This window comes from Callionymus lyra, chromosome 8 (genome assembly GCF_982586985.1).
Source record: "Callionymus lyra chromosome 8, fCalLyr1.hap1.1, whole genome shotgun sequence".
In the NCBI taxonomy this organism is placed as follows: domain Eukaryota; kingdom Metazoa; phylum Chordata; class Actinopteri; order Syngnathiformes; family Callionymidae; genus Callionymus; species Callionymus lyra.
This window is the reverse complement of record NC_141825.1, coordinates 27,948,903-27,970,466: the sequence shown is the minus strand read 5'-3', so window position 1 is coordinate 27,970,466 and position 21,564 is coordinate 27,948,903. Positions and strand designations below refer to the sequence as shown.

Below are 21,564 nucleotides of genomic sequence, written 5' to 3'. Positions count from 1 at the left end.
GAGTCGATGATGATGAAGGACGCGAGTCGATGATGAAGGACGCGAGTCGATGATGATGAAGGACGCGAGTTGATGATGAAGGACGCGAGTCGATGATGATGAAGGACGCGAGTCGATGATGATGAAGGACGCGAGTCGATGATGATGAAGGACGCGAGTCGATGATGATGAAGGACGCGAGTCGATGATGATGAAGGACGCGAGTCGATGATGAAGGACGCGAGTCGATGATGATGAAGGACGCGAGTTGATGATGAAGGACGCGAGTCGATGATGATGAAGGACGCGAGTCGATGATGATGAAGGTCGCGAGTCGATGATGATGAAGGTCGCGAGTCGATGATGATGAAGGACGCGAGTCGATGATGATGAAGGACGCGAGTCGATGATGATGAAGGACGCGAGTCGATGATGATGAAGGACGCGAGTCGATGATGATGAAGGACGCGGGTCGATGATGATGAAGGAAGAGAGTCGATGATGATGAAGGACGCGAGTCGATGATGATGAAGGACGCGAGTCGATGGTGATGAAGGACGCGAGTCGATGATGATGAAGGACGCGAGTCAATGATGAAGGACGCGAGTCGATGATGATGAAGGACGCGAGTCGATGATGATGAAGGACGCGAGTCGATGATGATGAAGGACGCGAGTCGATGATGATGAAGGACGCGAGTCGATGATGAAGGACGCGAGTCGATGATGAAGGACGCGAGTCGATGATGATGAAGGACGCGAGTCGATGATGAAGGACGCGAGTCGATGATGATGAAGGACGCGAGTCGATGATGATGAAGGACGCGAGTCGATGATGATGAAGGACGCGAGTCGATGATGATGAAGGACGCGAGTCGATGATGAAGGACGCGAGTCGATGATGATGAAGGACGCGAGTCGATGATGATGAAGGACGCGAGTCGATGATGATGAAGGACGCGAGTCGATGGTGATGAAGGACGCGAGTCGATGATGATGAAGGACGCGAGTCGATGATGATGAAGGACGCAAGTCGATGATGATGAAGGACGCGAGTCGATGGTGAAGGACGCGAGTCGATGATGATGAAGGACGCGAGTCGATGATGATGAAGGACGCGAGTCGATGATGAAGGACGCGAGTCGATGATGATGAAGGACGCTAGTCGATGATGATGAAGGACGCGAGTCGATGATGATGAAGGACGCGAGTCGATGGTGATGAAGGTCGCGAGTCGATGATGAAGGACGCGAGTCGATGATGATGAAGGTCGCGAGTCGATGATGAAGGACGCGAGTCGATGATGAAGGACGCGAGTCGATGATGATGAAGGACGCGAGTCGATGATGATGAAGGACGCGAGTCGATGATGAAGGACGCGAGTCGATGATGAAGGACGCGAGTCGATGATGATGAAGGACGCGAGTCGATGATGAAGGACGCGAGTCGATGATGATGAAGGACGCGAGTCGATGATGATGAAGGACGCGAGTCGATGATGATGAAGGACGCGAGTCGATGATGATGAAGGACGCGAGTCGATGATGATGAAGGACGAGAGTCGATGGTGATGAAGGACGCGAGTCGATGATGATGAAGGACGCGAGTCGATGATGAAGGACGCGAGTCGATGATGAAGGACGCGAGTCGATGATGAAGGACGCGAGTCGATGATGAAGGACGCGAGTCGATGATGATGAAGGAAGCGAGTCGATGATGATGAAGGACGCGAGTCGATGATGATGAAGGACGCGAGTCGATGATGAAGGACGCGAGTCGATGATGAAGGACGCGAGTCGATGATGAAGGACGCGAGTCGATGATGATGAAGGAAGCGAGTCGATGATGATGAAGGACGCGAGTCGATGATGATGAAGGACGCGAGTCGATGATGATGAAGGAAGCGAGTCGATGATGATGAAGGACGCGAGTCGATGATGATGAAGGAAGCGAGTCGATGATGATGAAGGACGCGAGTCGATGATGAAGGACGCGAGTCGATGATGAAGGACGCGAGTCGATGATGATGAAGGACGCGAGTCGATGATGATGAAGGACGCGAGTCGATGATGATGAAGGACGCGAGTCGATGATGATGAAGGAAGCGAGTCGATGATGATGAAGGACGCGAGTCGATGATGATGAAGGACGCGAGTCGATGATGATGAAGGACGCGAGTCGATGATGATGAAGGACGCGAGTCGATGATGATGAAGGACGCGAGTCGATGATGATGAAGGACGCGAGTCGATGATGATGAAGGACGCGAGTCGATGATGATGAAGGACGCGAGTCGATGATGATGAAGGACGCGAGTCGATGATGATGAAGCTCAACAGTCGCTGACAGACGATGACGACTCATTGGACGATAACAAGGTTCAAAGGTCGAGGACAACAGACCAGTGTTTGAATCCAAAACTTGTTTCTTTCTGCTTTGAAGTAACAACTGCTCTGATGTTTGAGGGTTTTTATAAATATTATTGAGCATAAAACTGTTTTTCCAGATAGTTTTTTATCTTTTCAATTCTTTGTGATTCTAAATAATCACAATAATAAATATATCTGCAGGTCATTCATTCAATAATTCATCTTGATGGCGGCGACAAGATCGACGTTCCGCTCTGTCTGCACTCACTTCATCACCACCTGCTGCGTGACTTTAAAAATGAAGATTCTTACATTAGAATGTATTTTAAGATTTTAACTCTTGCATCTCTTGAGGAATCGTTGACGAGGTTATAAACCATCAATCATTTTCAATCCATCAATCATGACAGGACGTGTAGCTTGTTGTTTAAATACGACAAATGAAACAAGAAGTTGTTTTAAAAATGCTCCAAAAATGTTTCTGTCATCTTGTCTTTGGTCTCTAAAAAAAGCAAAATGCTGCTGGAATTAGGTTTGCCTTCTGGCTCAGCTCATTCTTCACCAAGACAGGCTGAGAAGGATCCTTGTGGTTTGAGATGCGGCTCAGATCCCAGCTGTAGATCTTGAGTCTTTATCTTCTCTCGTCAAGTGAAGGATCATCAGAGAGACTCGAACTCTTGAGGTGAAACCAGGCTCGTCCACTTGGGTGGAGTCCCTCGGACAGACCCGGGACATAAACACCCAAACATTTTTGCAGCACTTACTTGGTACATCTTTGCATCGAAAACACTTGTAATATATCGTAATAATATACTTGAAATGTTAAAAAATATATATATATATATATATATATATATATATATATAATATTTAATTACACGTTTTCGCTGGTCACGGTAAATGTAAGAAATTCTTCTTTTATTCTTTTTTTTTAACCAACTTACTGTTCATTGCGCCACACAACCTCAAGGGGGCGAACATGAACACTTTTTGTTGGATAGTATTCACCATCAAGAGCCAGAGAAGAAGATTCTGGGCCTCTGGACTCCGGCCGCTGCCCCTGCGACCGAACACACACACACCTGGGATAAGCAGTGGAACATTGACTCGAGTGTATGATTTGGTGCCAAAGATAACGAGTCAAAAATGTACTGAAGTATTTTAGTCGTAAGTTAAAGAATATTTCAGCTGAAAGTTCAAGTATTTTTGTCGTAAGTTAAAGAATATTTCAGCTGAAAGTTCAAGTATTTTAGTCGTAAGTTAAAGAATATTTCAGCTGAAAGTTTAAGTATTTTAGTCGTAAGTCAAAGAATATTTCAGCTGAAAGTTTAAGTATTTTAGTCGTAAGTTAAAGAATATTTCAGCTGAAAGTTTAAGTATTTTAGTCGTAAGTCAAAGAATATTTCAGCTGAAAGTTTAAGTATTTTAGTCGTAAGTTAAAGAATATTTCAGCTGAAAGTTTAAGTATTTTAGTCGTAAGTCAAAGAATATTTCAGCTGAAAGTTTAAGTATTTTAGTCGTAAGTCAAAGAATATTTCAGCTGAAAGTTTAAGTATTTTAGTCGTAAGTTAAAGAATATTTCAGCTGAAAGTTTAAGTATTTTAGTCGTAAGTCAAAGAATATTTCAGCTGAAAGTTTTAGTATTTTAGTCGTAAGTCAAAGAATATTTCAGATGAAAGTTTAAGTATTTTAGTCGTAAGTCAAAGAATATTTCAGATGAAAGTTTAAGTATTTTAGTCGTAAGTTAGAGAATATTTCAGCTGAAAGTTTAAGTATTTTAGTCGTAAGTTAAAGAATATTTCAGCTGAAAGTTTAAGTATTTTAGTCGTAAGTTAGAGAATATTTCAGCTGAAAGTTTAAGTATTTTAGTCGTAAGTTAAAGAATATTTCAGCTGAAAGTTTAAGTATTTTAGTCGTAAGTTAAAGAATATTTCAGCTGAAAGTTTAAGTATTTTAGTCGTAAGTTAAAGAATATTTCAGCTGAAAGTTTAAGTATTTTAGTCGTAAATTAGAGAATATTTCAGATGTAAGTTTAAGTATTTTAGTCGTAAGTTAGAGAATATTTCAGCTGAAAGTTTAAGTATTTTAGTCGTAAGTTAAAGAATATTTCAGCTGAAAGTTTAAGTATTTTAGTCGTAAATTAGAGAATATTTCAGCTGTAAGTTTAAGTATTTTAGTCGTAAGTTAGAATATTTCAGCTGAAAGTTTAAGTATTTTAGTCGTAAGTTAAAGAATATTTCAGCTGAAAGTTTAAGTATTCTAGTTGTAAGTTAAAGAATATTTCAGCTGAAAGTTTAAGTATTTTAGTCGTAAGTTAGAATATTTCAGCTGAAAGTTTAAGTATTCTAGTTGTAAGTTAAAGAATATTTCAGCTGAAAGTTCTATATTTAAGTTATGGATAAATAAATTCATACAATAAAATAAACATATTATTTATAAATATATAAACATAATACAGCAGATCCACCAAAATGTTTAAAAAACATTTATTAAAATATAAAACAAAACTCTTTTTGGTCTGTGACTGAGTTATAAAAGGCAGGTTTAAAAAAAAGTATTTTACAACAACATCTGTACATCAACATCAACATCTGTACATCAACATCTGTACATCAACATCAACATCAACATCTGTACATCAACATCAACATCTGTACATCAACATCAACATCTGTACATCAACATCAACATCTGTACATCAACATCTGTACATCAACATCAACATCTGTACATCAACATCAACATCTGTACATCAACATCAACATCTGTACATCAACATCAACATCTGTACATCAACATCTGTACATCAACATCAACATCAACATCAACATCTGTACATCGACATCAACATCTGTACATCAACATCAACATCTGTACATCAACAACAACATCTGTACATCAACATCTGTACATCAACAATGACATGTTTTTCAAACATGGCTGTGGTTCGACCAGGATTGTACACGCGTGTGCGATGATGTCACACACGTTTCAAGCATTTGACCGACTTCGCTTCGGTGGTTTTAAACCTTGGCGTCACACGTCCATCTGGATCCAGCCCTTCCTGTAGTCCAGCAGCAGCTCCAGGTAGTAGGTCCAGCCCGGCTCGCTGTCGTAGCGGACCTCGTAGACGGTCTTCAGGGGGTCGGCGTGAGCCTCGTGCACACGCACCACCTCGCCCCGGTACCACACCTCCGTCTTGTCGTCCTCCTCGTACAGGTGTCGGATCCTGCGGCCCACCAGGTCGGGGTACGGACCCGTCGCCCCCCGCGCCGTCTTGACGGCCGAGCGCAGTACCCACCTCCGCCTGCGGTCGGCGCTGTGACAGGTGGACAGGAAGGGACAGTATTTGATCTTCAGCAGGCGTCGTGGTGAAGGGTCGTCCAGGGGTCGCGGGGTTTTGTGAAAGTCTCTCCTCTTCCATCGGTGGCGTCCGTCCGAGGCGACCCCCCGCCGGTCCTCGCCGGGTCGCACCTCGCCCCCGAACACCTGGAGGTCGTCGGAGTCCGACACGGCCTCGTAGTGAGCCTTCGTGCTGTCGGCGCCGCCGCAGAACATCCGGCGCAGCTTCAGGATCATCCCTTTCTTGGGCATGTGGGGAAGTTTGGGCGTCGCTGGACGTGAACCCGGTTCGGCATCAGCGGGCGAGGAAGAAAGGTCATCCAAGGTCATGGGACACATCCAGGAGGTCGTAGGTTCGACCGAACCGAGGCCACTTCCTGTCGCGGCGTCGCCGTCCGACCAGCTGTCGTCCAGGAACAGAAGGCGTGACCTTCTCTTGATCCTGCTCTTGGTGCGACGAGCGCCCTCTGGTTTGACCTTCGACCCCGGAGGCGCCGAGACGTCTCCGGTGCGACGCCGAACCGAAGCGCCGTCGGTCAGTTCTGTAGCAGAAGAAGTTTGTGTCAAACATTGTTGAAGAACTTGTTCAACACGTTTAAATGTTCACTGATGAAGAAGAAGAAGAAGATGAAGAAGAAGATGAAGAAGATGAAGATGAAGAAGAAGAAGACGAAGAACCGAATCTGACGCAACGTTTGAATCGTTGTCACGAGTTTGGATTCAATTATTAAACACTATGGAAGTAAATCAGTGACTCTGAGATATTAACGGTTGATTTGAGCTTTAAAATGAAATATAAATGTATAACGTCAAGGTCACGGTTTAAATCATTTCCTGAAGAAGAGCAGATGATCAATAAAGCTCATCCATCCATCTATCCATCCCTCCCTCTATGTATCCATCTATCAACTGCATCCATCCATCCATCCATCCGTCCATCCGTCCATCCGTTCATCCATCCGTCCATCCGTTCATCCATCCGTCCATCCGTTCATCCATCCATCCATCCATCCGTTCATCCATCCGTTCATCCGTCCATCCGTTCATCCATCCGTCCATCCGTTCATCCATCCATCCATCCATCCGTCCATCCATCCATCCGTTCATCCATCCATCCATCCATCCATCCGTCCATCCATTCATCCATTCATCCATCCATCCATCCATCCGTTCATCCATCCATCCATCCGTCCATCCATCCATACATCCCTCCATCCATCCATCCATCCATCCATCCGTCCATCCATCCGTCCATCCATCCGTCCATCCATCCGTTCATCCATCCATCCATCCATCCATCCCTCCATCCCTCCAGTCCTGGAGTTCTGGTGACTTTAGGTACAGATCTCTGGAGGATTGAACCTCGACCTTGAACGATAACAACTCATTCAAGTCAGTGTTCAGAGACGACCTTTGGTGTGAGATATATAATTGCTTGTGAAACAGAGATGAAGATATAACAGCGAACTAACAGCTCAGTGCTTCAGAAAGAATTTAGATTGACATGTAAGAAGAAGGTCTTTGTGACATTATTTCATAATGAAAAAAAAGGTCAAATTTTCGTTACAGCAACATTTATTTGTCTTCACATGGTCGGCCAAATATTGCGACTTCGTTTTACCGTTTTCAGAAGTAAAACATGTGACTTTAAACCAGATCTGAGTTTTATTCTTTATTTAAGTATAATCGTCAGATTCCTAAGCTGATAATATGAAAGTGTTTGGTTGTCATAGTAACAAACTTCAATCATGGTGGGAGTATCTTCACAACATTTTTAGTAAATTTAAAAGGCTGAGAATTAAAAAAAAAAGTTTTCTGAAATATTGGAATGACAACAAACAATTCTATGTAATAAATAATACTTTTTCTTTTTTCATTTTAAATGAAATAAACAACACATTGAACCTTTTTAATTCACCAAAATAATGAATTATATGAATCATTAAAACAAATAAAATAAAGGTTTAAAATCTAAAGTTAAACTCAACAATTTACTTCAATAGAATGGTTGAAAATAAAATCCAACCACTAGGGGGCGCCACATGGTGCAATCTTGAGATGGTTGTGGGATCATGTTCTTATCATACGTCTCTCTGGGCTGAGAAGAAGTATTCTTCTGGAACCCATGACAGTCACATGGACCTGCAGGGATGAAGGAGTTCACTGGGTTTTAGGGGTCACAGGTTTTGGTTCCTGTCTGATGATGAACTCATGACCGACGACGAGTATCTGAACATATGGTGCTCGACCAGATGTTTGCTCGACAAGATGTTTGCTCGACAAGATGTTTGCTCGACAAGATGTTTGCTCTACAAGATATACGTGCTCGACAAGATGTTTGCTCGACAAGATATACGTGCTCAACAATATATATGTGCTCGACAAGATATACGTGCTCGACAAGATATACGTGCTCGACAAGATGTTTGCTCGACAAGATGTTTGCTCGACAAGATATACGTGCTAAACAAGATGTTTGCTCGACAAGATATACGTGCTCAACAATATATATGTGCTCGACAAGATATACGTGCTCGACAAGATATACGTGCTCGACAAGATATACCTGCTCGACAAGATATACCTGCTCGACAAGACGTTTGCTCAACAAGATATACGTGCTCGACAAGATGTTTGCTCGACAAGATATACGTGCTCGACAAGATGTTTGCTCGACAAGATATACGTGCTCGACAAGATGTTTGCTCGACAAGATATACGTGCTCGACAAGATGTTTGCTCGACAAGATATACGTGCTCGACAAGATATACCTGCTCGACAAGACGTTTGCTCAACAAGATATACGTGCTAAACAAGATGTTTGCTCGACAAGATATACGTGCTCGACAAGATGTTTGCTCGACAAGATATACCTGCTCGACCAGATATACGTGCTCGACAAGATGTTTGCTCTACAAGATATACGTGCTCGACAAAATATACGTGCTCGACAAGATGTTTGCTCTACAAGATATACGTGCTCGACAAGATGTTTGCTCGACAAGATATACGTGGTGGACAAGATATACGTGCTCGAAATGATATACAAGCCTGACAAGATTGAGCTCAACAAGATATACGTGCTCGACAAGATGTTTGCTCGACAAGATATACGTGCTCGACAAGATGTTTGCTCGACAAGATGTTTGCTCGACAAGATATACGTGCTCGACAAGATGTTTGCTCGACAAGATATACGTGCTCGACAAGATGTTTGCTCGACAAGATGTTTGCTCAACAAGATATACGTGCTCGACAAGATGTTTGCTCGACAAGATATACGTGCTCGACAAGATGTTTGCTCGACAAGATGTTTGCTCGACAAGATATACGTGCTCGACAAGATGTTTGCTCGACAAGATATACGTGCTCGACAAGATGTTTGCTCGACAAGATGTTTGCTCGACAAGATATACCTGCTCGACAAGACGTTTGCTCAACAAGATATACGTGCTCGACAAGATGTTTGCTCGACAAGATATACGTGCTCGACAAGATGTTTGCTCGACAAGATATACGTGCTCGACAAGATGTTTGCTCGACAAGATGTTTGCTCGACAAGATATACCTGCTCGACAAGACGTTTGCTCAACAAGATATACGTGCTCGACAAGATATACGTGCTAAACAAGATGTTTGCTCGACAAGATATACGTGCTCGACAAGATGTTTGCTCAACAAGATATACGTGCTCGACAAGATGTTTGCTCGACAAGATGTTTACACAGGGTTAAATGCAAACTCTTCTTTAATTGGGATTTATTAGCAATTTCTTGGCAGTAGATAGAAGGTAAGAGAGGAAGAGAAGAAGAAGGTAAGAGAGGAAGAGAAGAAGAAGGTAAGAGAGGAAGAGAAGAAGGTAAGAGATGAAGAGAAGAAGGTAAGAGAGGAGGAGAAGAAGAAGGTAAAAGAGGAAGAGAAGAAGATGAGAGAGGAAGAGAAGAAGATGAGAGAGGAAGAGAAGAAGGTAAAAGAGGAAGAGAAGAAGGTAAGAGATGAAGAGAAGAAGGTAAGAGAGGAAGAGAAGAAGAAGGTAAAAGAGGAAGAGAAGAAGAAGGTAAAAGAGGAAGAGAAGGAGAAGGTAAAAGAGGAAGAGAAGAAGATGAGAGAGGAAGAGAAGAAGAAGGTAAAAGAGGAAGAGAAGAAGAAGGTAAAAGAGGAAGAGAAGAAGAAGGTAAAAGAGGAAGAGAAGAAGAAGTAAAAGAGGAAGAGAAGAAGTTTAAGGATGTGGTCAAGGAGGTCAGGAAGGTCAGCATCGGTTCAAACATGTAACAACTTGTGCAAACATTTAACATTAGTTGAGTTCAGACTGAAGTTAAAACCTGGTTGACAGTCAAAGTCAAAATCAAGTAAAGTAGATCAAGGACGTCATGGTTTGATCTAAAAACTAATCTACGTCCATAAGAGAAACAACAAACCACAATGCAACTCTTGACTGAATGAAGCAGAATTCTAAATACAATCTAAAATCTGTTTTGACCTCAATAACACTAAACTTGTTCAAAGTAACACAAAAATGAACGAGTTCTACAAAAACAAAAATACCCAGAAATGCGTTCAGGAAGATAAGACACAGAACTTCCTTGAAAAGAGGTCTTTGAAGGAAGAGAAGAGCCAGAGATGGAAGGAGCGATGAGTGAAGCCTCAGTTCATGCTGTCAGTGCAACAAACAAACATGTTGAACTCAGACGACAGAAGTTGAGAAACACTCGATTAAATATACTTCAGGTCGTAGTCCAAACAATGTCTTTTTGATTGAACGCTGTTTGACTTACGGCCTGAGATAAGATTGAGATAAGAAACTAAAACACTTGAGCGTCTTAAAATGTCCTTTTATCAGACGACAAGACGACCACAGAGAATTATTTTGTCTACGAACTTTTGAACTTTAGGAATAAAAACTCCTACATTCACTGTTTGGAATAAAACGGCAAAATGTACTAAAAGGTATTTGAAAATACTTTGGTAAAGTAACCGAGAGTTGACAAAGGTCGACACAGGGATCGAGGCGAGTGACACGTGTCGCCCTCAGGTTGGTGAGAAGATGATGGACATGAAGTTGTGTTGTGTAGCACAGGAACTCGTGCTGCGACACTTGTGTTACCAAACACCGCAGCAGAGTCGCTGCCGAACCACGAAGGCTCTGCAGTCAAATTCCTTTTGTTGCAGAACATCCGTCACTTCCTTCCAGCTCCGGACTCAACATCTCCAAAATAAGCCTCGTGAACTTGAGCGAGCGACTGTTTCATGACGTTATTAAAGTGTTTTTGTGACTTCAGTTCCTTTGTGCGTTTAGAAAAAAAAAAACAGAGGGGGAAAAAAAGGAAAAACATAAAGCAAAAGGTACCTGGACTTTCTTTTCGACATCAGGTGATGTTGACTCTGAAAAAAAATAAATGGAATTCATATTCAATATTTCTTTAGCTGAACAAAAGGAGAAATTAAATGATCAAAACTAACAAACGAAAGAAAACAAAGGGTCAGACAAGGTCTTAAATAAAGCATTCACTTAAAGTATAACAAGAAAGGTCTGATTTTAATCTAAAAGAGAAGAGAAGTGCATTTATCTGAGGGTTTTTTTTCAAGAGTGAGGGGACCTGAGCTTGAAAAGGACTCTTGTTTATTGCTTGGTAAGAGCTAAGCTAAAAGACAAGCCTCCTATGAACACCACTGAACAATACAAAAGCAGAACTGGAACAGTCGGTTCACCCGACGGTGCCTGGACTCTCTTCTTGGATTAGCGCTGGACACAGAATCTTGTCGGACTCTTCCCTGGAGAAATGGTTCCTTCAGCTCAGACCGGCTGCAGGAGGCTCGTCTGGACAGGGATGTCTAGGTAGTAAAAGCCTGAACGTAAGGTTTACTCACCGATGTGTTTGCAGACGTGGGTGTAGTACACGAGGTTGAAGACGTCGGCGTAGACCTTGGGCAGATGTTTGAGGGACATGAGTCTCCGGAGTTTTGAAGAAGACGCTCTCTTGTCGCACTGAATGAGAAACTTCTCCTCGGACAGCGTCGACGGTCGCAGCTCCACCTTGTGCTCCTGCAGGACCTGGTCGATGAGACGGCCTTGGACCATCGGGAACAGGACTTCTTTGACCACCAGCATGGGTAGAAACACGGACCCCGCTCGCATCACGTGCGGGAAGGGGAAGCGATGTTGAAAAGAATACTCCCGCAGTCTCTCTTGGACTTTCTCAAGGGCGTCGTCGAGGTCCTGGTCCAGCCACTCCCTCCTGGCCTTGGCGCCCAACAACTGGGAGACTTTGGCTTTCGTCAGCGAGGATGGAAGCTCTGTCATCTGCAGCCGCGACAACCACTGTCTGAGCTTCTCCACCGACGAGGTGGACACAAACGTCGACACTAATTTGCAGACCGAACGGTGCAGTTCTAAAAAGTTCTTCCGGATGGGTTTAGGGGTTCCAGTCAACTCCACCATTTGGTGCAGCATCTTCTCTCGGTAGCCGATGAACGGGTAATGTTGTGAATCTGATGGATCTCGGGAACTGGGGGGGTTTGGAGGATTGTCTTTGATGGTTGGTTTGGATTCTGGGATTTTCGGAGCCAGGACCAGCACAGGGCTGAAGTACTTCTCACCTTGAGACGAAGGGTTGACGTCGTCCACTGCAGGCTTGGATTCCTTCTCCTCCTCCGGTGACTTCAGCTCCAGATCGAGAGTTTCACATTTGTCAACGACCTGCACTCGCAGTATTTCCGGGTCGTCCAGCTCATGTTTGACGCTCTTGTTACCTTCATCTTTGGACTTGTCTGAACTCTGCGGTTCAGCCTTCACTTCACTAACCTCGTTTACAGGTTTCTCTGCTGAGAGATCTTCAGCGTGACATGGTGAGTCCATTCTTTCTTTTTTGATGCACAGTTTGGGTTTGATCTCTCGGTGCTGAGGGGATGCAGGCGGCTCGCAGCGCAGACCCATCAACGCCCTGTAGGGGGCCAGACTGAAGACGTTATCGATAACCGGCATCGGTGGAGAAGACGTTCTACTTCTCTGAACATCATCCTCAACTTCAATCTTAATCAGCTTCTTCCTCAAGTCCATTCCTCCAGTCTCGTCCAGATCCACCGAGGAAGACGCGTTGGAGTGACTTCTCTTCAGGAGCTGCTTCAGGAGCGTGGCGTTGGGGGTCGGGTTGTCGCCGGGACTATTTGGCTTTGGTTCGGAGCTGGAGGTCGGCGAAGGGAACCACGAGGGCGACGGACAGGACGAGTCCTGAGGCGTTTTGGGGCTGTGAACACGAGACTCACAATAGTCTCCGTTGTGGCTGGCTGTGGGGAAGACGGCTCTGTCCAGATGCAGGGTCGTGAACGGTGGCACCAGCCTCTGGAGCTGTGGGTTGGACGGTGAGACGGCGGGATGATGTGCGTAGCTAGCTTGCTCCGCGTGGTGGAAAGACGACGAAGCCTGCGACGGATCCGCGTCGAGTTTGTTCTTGTTCGAGCTCAGAGTAACGCTGGCCTGAGAGACCTGAGACAGAGGAACGTTGACATAAGATGGAGGAGACGGACGTGGTCTTGTCAAAGCGATCTGACTCTGAGGTAAATGATATCTCGGCACGGCGTAGTAAGGGTAGGGATACTCGATTCTGGGGTTAAAGGGATGATGCGGTAACCCCTCCGAGCTCGGGTGATGCACGGGGATCTCGGCGTGAAGAGGAGCGACTCTGGTCTGATCCCGTGAGGTTAGGAGTGTGTTCTTGAGCTCGTCCCTCCGTCTAGAATCCATCTCTTTATACAGATGCCTGTTTTCAATCTCAACATGAGCTGGCGGGTAGTAAACCAGAGGGTGGTGCGTTAGCGGACCATATTTGGACAAGGGAGAGGATTCCTGATACATTTCTGAGGTCATCCCCTCGTACGTCGCATGGGAGGGGAAGCGGCTCTGGCAGCCCAGAGGTGTGTGTAATTGCTGGCCCGATTCACTTAAGGGGCTCAAGAATGTGTGGGTTGGGATGAAAGGGTAATTGTTGAAGCCCGGATCCACAGCAGGCACTTTCCTCGCTTTGCCAGAAGTGTCCGTGTTCAATTTCTTGATTTGTTCGGGCCTGGACTCGAACGCCTGCTCCTTCCTGGGAATATAAACTCTCTCCGGGTATCGCGACGCGTTCTGCATCCACTCGTGCTCGTAGAAGGCGTTGGGGATCCTCTGCAGTCCGTGTTCGTATCGAGCTCCCAACCCGCAGCCCAGCTCGTGACAGCAGGGGTTCTGTCCGTACACCGGCTTGGGAATGCTTAAGTAAACGGAGTTCTCGAATCCGGGAGATGAATTCTCGTTCTTGTGTCTCTTGACGGCGAGAGTCGTGGGCGCTCTGGGGGTCACGCGAGGGCTTCGGGTGTAAAGTGCGAAGCCTTGCTTGGCCGGCGTGTGACACATCCGGGGGGGATTTGAATGGCCTTCGTGCGACGAACGCTCGTCCTGCCTGTAGACCAGAGCGCTGCGTCGGTCCGGGCCAGATAAGTGACACGCGGGACTTCGGCCGTCGAGCAGCGAGGCCTTCAAGCTGTTCCACGGAGGACTGGACTCGCCCACGTCTGGTGGTTTGGGGTGAATGGTGAAGTAGTTCGGACTGTAGAGCAGCTTCTTTTTCCCGTCCACACCAGACGGGATTTCCGGCTTCTTCAGGCCCGGGACGACGGCGTTTCCCTCCAGCAGAGGCATGTCGTTGGCTTCGGTGTCGCCCGACGGACGAGGGGGTCACGGGTGGGCTCGGAACTCAGGAACTTTTTCATGGACCTGCAGAGAGAGACGAGTCTTTGTGAAAACAGAACTGATGCAACTTCAAGACCAGTTAAGGAAACTTTGTGTTTTTAATATCAAACTGAATGACAGGTGGTGACGAAACAGGTTTTGAAGGCAAATATTTTCCAACACAATGGATTAATTATCATGTGTCGCCGCATTCAAATACCTGAAGTAATGACTTTAGCTCTTGAACAAATTTCCTGCCGTTTATTATTAATTTGATATATTTGATTGTACAACACGTTTAATTCTGTGGTTTTTTTCACACTCTTCAATGATAAAACCATATTAGGGTACAATAGTTACAACACAACTCAAACAACAAAACCTTTTCTAAAATTAACTAGGAAATGACCTTTAACCAGGGGGTTAAGGGAGGGGGTCGTGACCTCTAATGAGATTTGATTTGGCCCAAAGCCACTTGTTTGATGCTCGACAAGAGAGTCAGTCCAGGATTAAATGAAGTTGTCAATGTTCAAGTACTGTAATAGTTTCACTGTGTGTCCATCAATCATTTGTAAATAAAGTTAAATTAATTTAAATATTTAATTAAATTAAAAACACCCCGAGTTCCTGCATTAAAGTTACTAGTGATACTTCCCACACCTTCTTGTAGTACTTTCAAATTAAAACTAAAAATAATATTACATTTGTCAAAAAGAATCTGGTCGAGTTTCGTGTGGCAACACAATTTCAAAGTGATTATTGTAAAATATATTTTTAGTTGTTAGTTCATGTCAAAGGTTCATTAATAAACAAAGTAAGCCAGAGGTGTCCAACGGGATCTATAAATAAATTAAGGCTGCAAGATACAGTACATCTCAAAAATATCGATGTATTGACACGTCCGATATACATATCGAAAACATGTGATAATTCATCATTTTTTATTGTATAAATCAAGCATTTCTTAAATACACACTTCGACCAATCAGTGTCACGTTCTATAAAGTTGTCAATTTGTACTTCTATGTCTCGTTGTTGTTTACGTCTCCGTCTGTCTGTGAACTGTGCAGCTTGTTAGCCTCGGTTGCTATGGCGACGCATCTTGGCTCAGTATATCCACGGAAGTAATACTAACTTATGATCTAGTGAAACACTAGTGATCCAGTGAAGTAATACTAACTTATGATCTAGTGAAACACTAGTGATCCAGTGAAGTAATACTAACTTATGATCTAGTCAAACACTAGTGATCCAGTGAAGTAATACTAACTTATGATCTAGTCAAACACTAGTGATCCAGTGAAGTAATGCTAACTTATGATCTAGTCAAACACTAGTGATCCAGTGAAGTAATACTAACTTATGATCTAGTCAAACACTAGTGATCCAGTGAAGTAATACTAACTTATGATCTAGTCAAACACTAGTGATCCAGTGAAGTAATACTAACTTATGATCTAGTCAAACACTAGTGATCCAGTGAAGTAATACTAACTTATGATGTAGTCAAACACTAGTGATCCAGTGAAGTAATACTAACTTATGATCTAGTCAAACACTAGTGATCCAGTGAAGTAATACTAACTTATGATCTAGTCAAACACTAGTGATCCAGTGAAGTAATACTAACTTATGATGTAGTCAAACACTAGTGATCCAGTGAAGTAATACTAACTTATGATCTAGTCAAACACTAGTGATCCAGTGAAGTAATACTAACTTATGATCTAGTCAAACACTAGTGATCCAGTGAAGTAATACTAACTTATGATCTAGTCCAACACTAGTGATCCAGTGAAGTAATACTAACTTATGATCTAGTCAAACACTAGTGATCCAGTGAAGTAATACTAACTTATGATCTAGTCAAACACTAGTGATCCAGTGAAGTAATACTAACTTGTGATGTAGTCAAACACTAGTGATCCAGTGAAGTAATACTAACTTATGATGTAGTCAAACACTAGTGATCCAGTGAAGTAATACTAACTTATGATCTAGTCAAACACTAGTGATCCAGTGAAGTAATACTAACTTATGATCTAGTCAAACACTAGTGATCCAGTGAAGTAATACTAACTAAGATCTAGTCAAACACTAGTGATCCAGTGAAGTAATACTAACTTATGATCTAGTCAAACACTAGTGATCCAGTGAAGTAATACTAACTTATGATCTAGTCAAACACTAGTGATCCAGTGAAGTAATAATAACTTATGATCTAGTCAAACACTAGTGATCCAGTGAAGTAATACTAACTTATGATCTAGTCAAACACTAGTGATCCAATGAAGTAATACTAACTTATGATCTAGTCAAACACTAGTGATCCAGTGAAGTAATACTAACTTATGATCTAGTCAAACACTAGTGATCCAATGAAGTAATACTAACTTATGATCTAGTCAAACACTAGTGATCCAATGAAGTAATACTAACTTATGATCTAGTCAAACACTAGTGATCCAGTGAAGTAATACTAACTTATGATCTAGTCAAACACTAGTGATCCAGTGAAGTAATACTAACTTATGATCTAGTCAAACACTAGTGATCCAGTGAAGTAATACTAACTTATGATCTAGTCAAACACTAGTGATCCAGTGAAGTAATACTAACTTATGATCTAGTCAAACACTAGTGATCCAGTGAAGTAATACTAACTTATGATCTAGTCAAACACTAGTGATCCATTGAAGTAATACTAACTTATGATCTAGTCAAACACTAGTGATCCAGTGAAGTAATACTAACTTATGATCTAGTCAAACACTAGTGATCCAGTGAAGTAATACTAGCTTATGATCTAGTCAAACACTAGTGATCCAGTGAAGTAATACTAACTTATGATCTAGTCAAACACTAGTGATCCAGTGAAGTAATACTAACTTATGATCTAGTCAAACACTAGTGATCCAGTGAAGTAATACTAACTTATGATCTAGTCAAACACTAGTGATCCAGTGAAGTAATACTAACTTATGATCTAGTCAAACACTAGTGATCCAGTGAAGTAATACTAACTTATGATCTAGTCAAACACTAGTGATCCAGTCACTCGTCTCTTTCAACCTCCTTTGTTAAAGCAACATATTGTAAGAACTTTTCATCTCGTCTCAGTTGTTTTCTTATAAGATCGTGAACTTCCAAACAAACCTGTCCGTCTTCAGTGTGTTGTGTGGGTTTACTCCGGACACTCCTGTTTCCTCCCACAGTCTAAAAACATACAGAAGTTAGTGGAGAACTTTGGGAAATTGTCTGTGGGTATGAGTGTGTGTGTGAATGGTTGTCTGTCTTTGTGTGTCCTGAGACAGACTGGCGTCCTGTCCAGGGTGTCCCCTGCCTCTCGCCCAAAGAAACTAGGATCCCCCTACTTTCCACAGATGTTGCATCAGAGCTTCAGACTCTCACGGATCGAGCTACAGTCGTGTTGACGGATAAACTGAGAGATTAATGGAGGAACATTTGCATAGAACAGCACAAGCTTCAGGTCTGGGATCAGTTCCAAGGCCAGGACTGAGAACCCCAGAGAGGTCGCGCCCTCACAAGAAAAACAAATCCCACTCCTCGCACCCCCGTCGGCCTTCGAGGTGGATCGACCCGCGAGGACGTCGTCGTGGGCTGGACCGGGTCTGACGGCGGATCTCAAACATGTCAAGGATCCGATGATTTACGACGAGCCGCTCCTGATCCGGTTCTTCCACAAGTTTGTATCACGAGCTCAATATCTGGAGCAATTATCAAGGAATTCAATTAAGTCCAATTGAATTGCTGCTGGACACGATCCAGAACCACGTCTCGTCATCAGACGAGTCGCTGGAAAACATCCGAGTTCGTCTCGCTTTCTCAGAAACTGCAGCTGCTTGGAATCTGTTACTGATTATCGTGCTTCTAGAACAGAGGGCCGAGAGGTCAAGAGGTCACCGGCGCCGGTTTATATTGTTGTGGTTCCAACAGTCGCCGATCGCGTCGGTAAATGTTTGACCTCGGGGTCAACGACGGGGAAACGCTTTCGTCCCGATGAGACGACGAGCTCATGGAAGTCACGGTGGATCTGGTTCTATCTGAGGAGACCAGAACCTCCTCTCGTTCTCCTGCCAGAACCTCCAGAGCGAGGAGAACCAGAGAAGTTCCTTTTTTTCTGATCGCTTGGATTTTACGAATGGATTTTCAATCGTCAAGCATTTGTGCCAGAAAGTTATTTGTCGTTTTATCTTCTGTTCAAATCTGGTGAAGATACTTTTGAAGAACTTCTTCACAGACTCGACCTTCGACCCGAAGCATGACGTCGAACAAACGTCGTTTTCTCTACGACTCGTCATGGAAACGACATTTTTACATCATCACTCGAGTTCCTCGTCGCAGGGAAGCGACTTCAGTCGGTTTACTTTATTATTACATATTTATTTGTCCTTTTTTACAAACTAAGAATAACTTATTATCTTAATAAATATATATATATTTTTAAACATTTTTATTTCAACACATTTTCATGCCTTTATTATACATTTTTTAATTTAAATTCCAGGAAAATTAGTATAGAATTTATTTTTACAACATAGTTTAGTTTAAACTTGTGTTTTTACTGTTTTGCCTAATTTTAAATAAAAAAAAAAAGCATTTTATTCAGCATTTCTTAGTGACGTCAGAACAGAATAAAGGGAAAATAAGCGATAAAAAGACCAAGCAGACGTTCTGCAGAACCTTCGTCCTGTTTATTATTGACCTTTAGAAATAAGATTTATTATCGCAACTTTTTCATGTATTATTTACACTTTTGTAAAGTTTTTTTTGTGCCATAATTTAAAAAAAAGTCAGTTTAAAATGAACGTATAATTATATTAAATCTGTCAAAACAACGTCTTTGAACCTTTTTTATTTCTGAGTCTTTGATATGATTTTATATTTTGTTTTGACACAAACATGAGTCTCTTGATGCAAACGCACACTTTTGGGAAAACAACAAATTGAGAACTTCTGATGTAAACTATCAAATGTTTTTATGACGTCATGACTACACTTTAATAAAATGTATGGCTATGACATCATCATGACATCATCCTTTGAGACGTTACAGAAGAAACAGTCGTGAAAGTGTTTGAGGTGTGTGTGTGTGTGTGTTGAGGTCAAAGTGTGTGTGAGTGTGAGTGTGCGAGTGTGCTGAATTGAAAATGTGTGTGTGAGTGTGTGTGTGTTGAGGTCAAAGTGTGTGTGAGTGTGTGAGTGTGTGAGTGTGTGAGTGTGAGTGTGTGAGTGTGTTGAATTGAAAATGTGTGTGTGTGTTGAGGTCAAAGTGTGTGTGTGGGGGGGAGGGGGGTGTGTGTGTTGAATTGAAAGTGTGTGTGTGAGTGTGTGTGTGTGTGTTGAGGTCAAAGTGCGTGTGAGTGTGTGAGTGTGAGTGTGTTGAATTGAAAGTGTGTGTGTGTGTGTGTGTGTGTTGAATTGAAAGTGTGTGTGTGTGAGTGTGTGTGAGTGTGTTGAATTGAAAGTGTGTGTGTGTGTGTGTGTTGAATTGAAAGTGTGTTTGTGTGAGTGTGTGTGTGTGAGTGTGTTGAATTGAAAGTGTGTGTGTGAGTGTGTGTGTGTTGAATTGAAAGTGTGTGTGTGAGTGTGTGTGTTGAGGTCAAAGTGTGTGTGAGTCACAACAACAAGTGAAGCCAGCACGTAAAGCGTCCACGTGACGTCACTAAGCGGTTCGTCAGACAGGAAACCGTCACAGAACTAAAAGCTTCTCCCGCCACTTTAAAGTTCTGATCCAACAAACATCTCGGAACCGCAGCGAGTCACGTGTGTCCGCGCGCGTGTGCGTGTGTCCGCGTGCGCGCGTGTCTTACCTCGCGCTCGGTCCAAGAAGGTTCTGAAGGTTCTGAAGGTTCTGAAGGTTCTGAAGGTTCTGCAGCTCGTGCGGTCCGGACGAGGCTCGAGCTCACAGTGAGGATCAGAGACAAAAGCAGGAGGTCTTGGTTCGGGAGGCGGAGTCTCAGCAGGAGAGGCTTCCCACGACCTGGACCCCGACGCGAGCCGGACCCGGATCACCCGGATCACCCCAGAACCAGAACCAGAACCAGAACCACAACAACACACAGTTATTGTTAAAACTCTTATTCAAACATTTACGATAAAATCAAATGATCTTTTTTAAAGATTCTGTTAAAAGCTTCTCAAAATGTGAGATTATTAACTTATTAACTAGTAACTTAAACTATTGATCAAAGTTACTTCAGGTCAGGTTAGGTAGAACTTTATTATTTACTATTTATTTAATTATTTTAATTGTTTTATTATTGTTTATTTAGGAAGATGTTTGTCTTCAAACACATGATTTTGTGTAAATTTCAACCTAAGATTTCATCTTCACTGCCTGAATATTCATTTCATTTATTTAACTTGTTGTTTGTTTGTTTAGTTTCTTCAAACAAAAATCTGCAAAACTTTTTGTTGTTGTTCTTAAGAATAAAACTTAACTAAAACCCAATTTCTATTGATTATTGTCAAGAATACATATTTTACTGACCGACACGTTTGAAAAATGATCAGGAAAGTTATTTATCGTCTATTTTGTATATGTTTTTATGATAAATGTCTGTAATTTAAATCTATAATTAACATTTATGGTCAGGATTTGAAACATTTCTTTCTATTTTATTAATTCATTTGTCTTTTTTTTTTATCTCTAGTTTAACCAACTTTTTATTTCCTTTTGTTTTTCATTTTGTTTGCAAGAATCTTTTATTTGCAAATGTCATTTCTACAGGATAATTCAAATGACCAGCAACTTATATTTTAAATGACAAATATTTAGTTGTTTTTATTAACAACTATGTTTTTATTTTACCATCAATTAATTTTGATGATAGTCCGGCTTTAAAAAATATATATTTTTAATACATTTATTTTACTCTTTGTTTCTCATATATTGTTGCTTATATTCATGTATTTATTCATTTTTATGATGGTATTTTTTACCTGTAAAGTCTGTATTTTTTATCACCTTTAATATATAATGTTGACCTTCATGAAATTAATTATCAAGAGGTTCTTCTTAATGGCTGAAGTTTAGATTCAAACAAAGAGCAACTATATTTAGATATATTAAACATATATATATATAACAACAGATATATTTAAACAATTTCCCAAAGGAGACAATAATAAAGTTTTACCTTACCT

General features: G+C 42.3%; 1 protein-coding gene across 1 annotated transcript; it reads right to left on the bottom strand.

Moving 5' to 3' along the window:
- Positions 1 to 4,852: 4,852 nt before the first annotated feature.
- prmt2ip (PRMT2 interacting protein) lies at positions 4,853 to 20,348 on the bottom strand. The gene is given in 4 exon segments (XM_087797801.1): positions 4,853 to 6,231; positions 11,544 to 14,439; positions 17,551 to 17,610; positions 20,229 to 20,348. Coding segments are annotated over 2 exon segments (3,669 nt in total). The 5' UTR covers positions 14,365 to 14,439; positions 17,551 to 17,610; positions 20,229 to 20,348; the 3' UTR covers positions 4,853 to 5,383.
- Between the last annotated feature and the right edge of the window lie 1,216 nt (positions 20,349 to 21,564).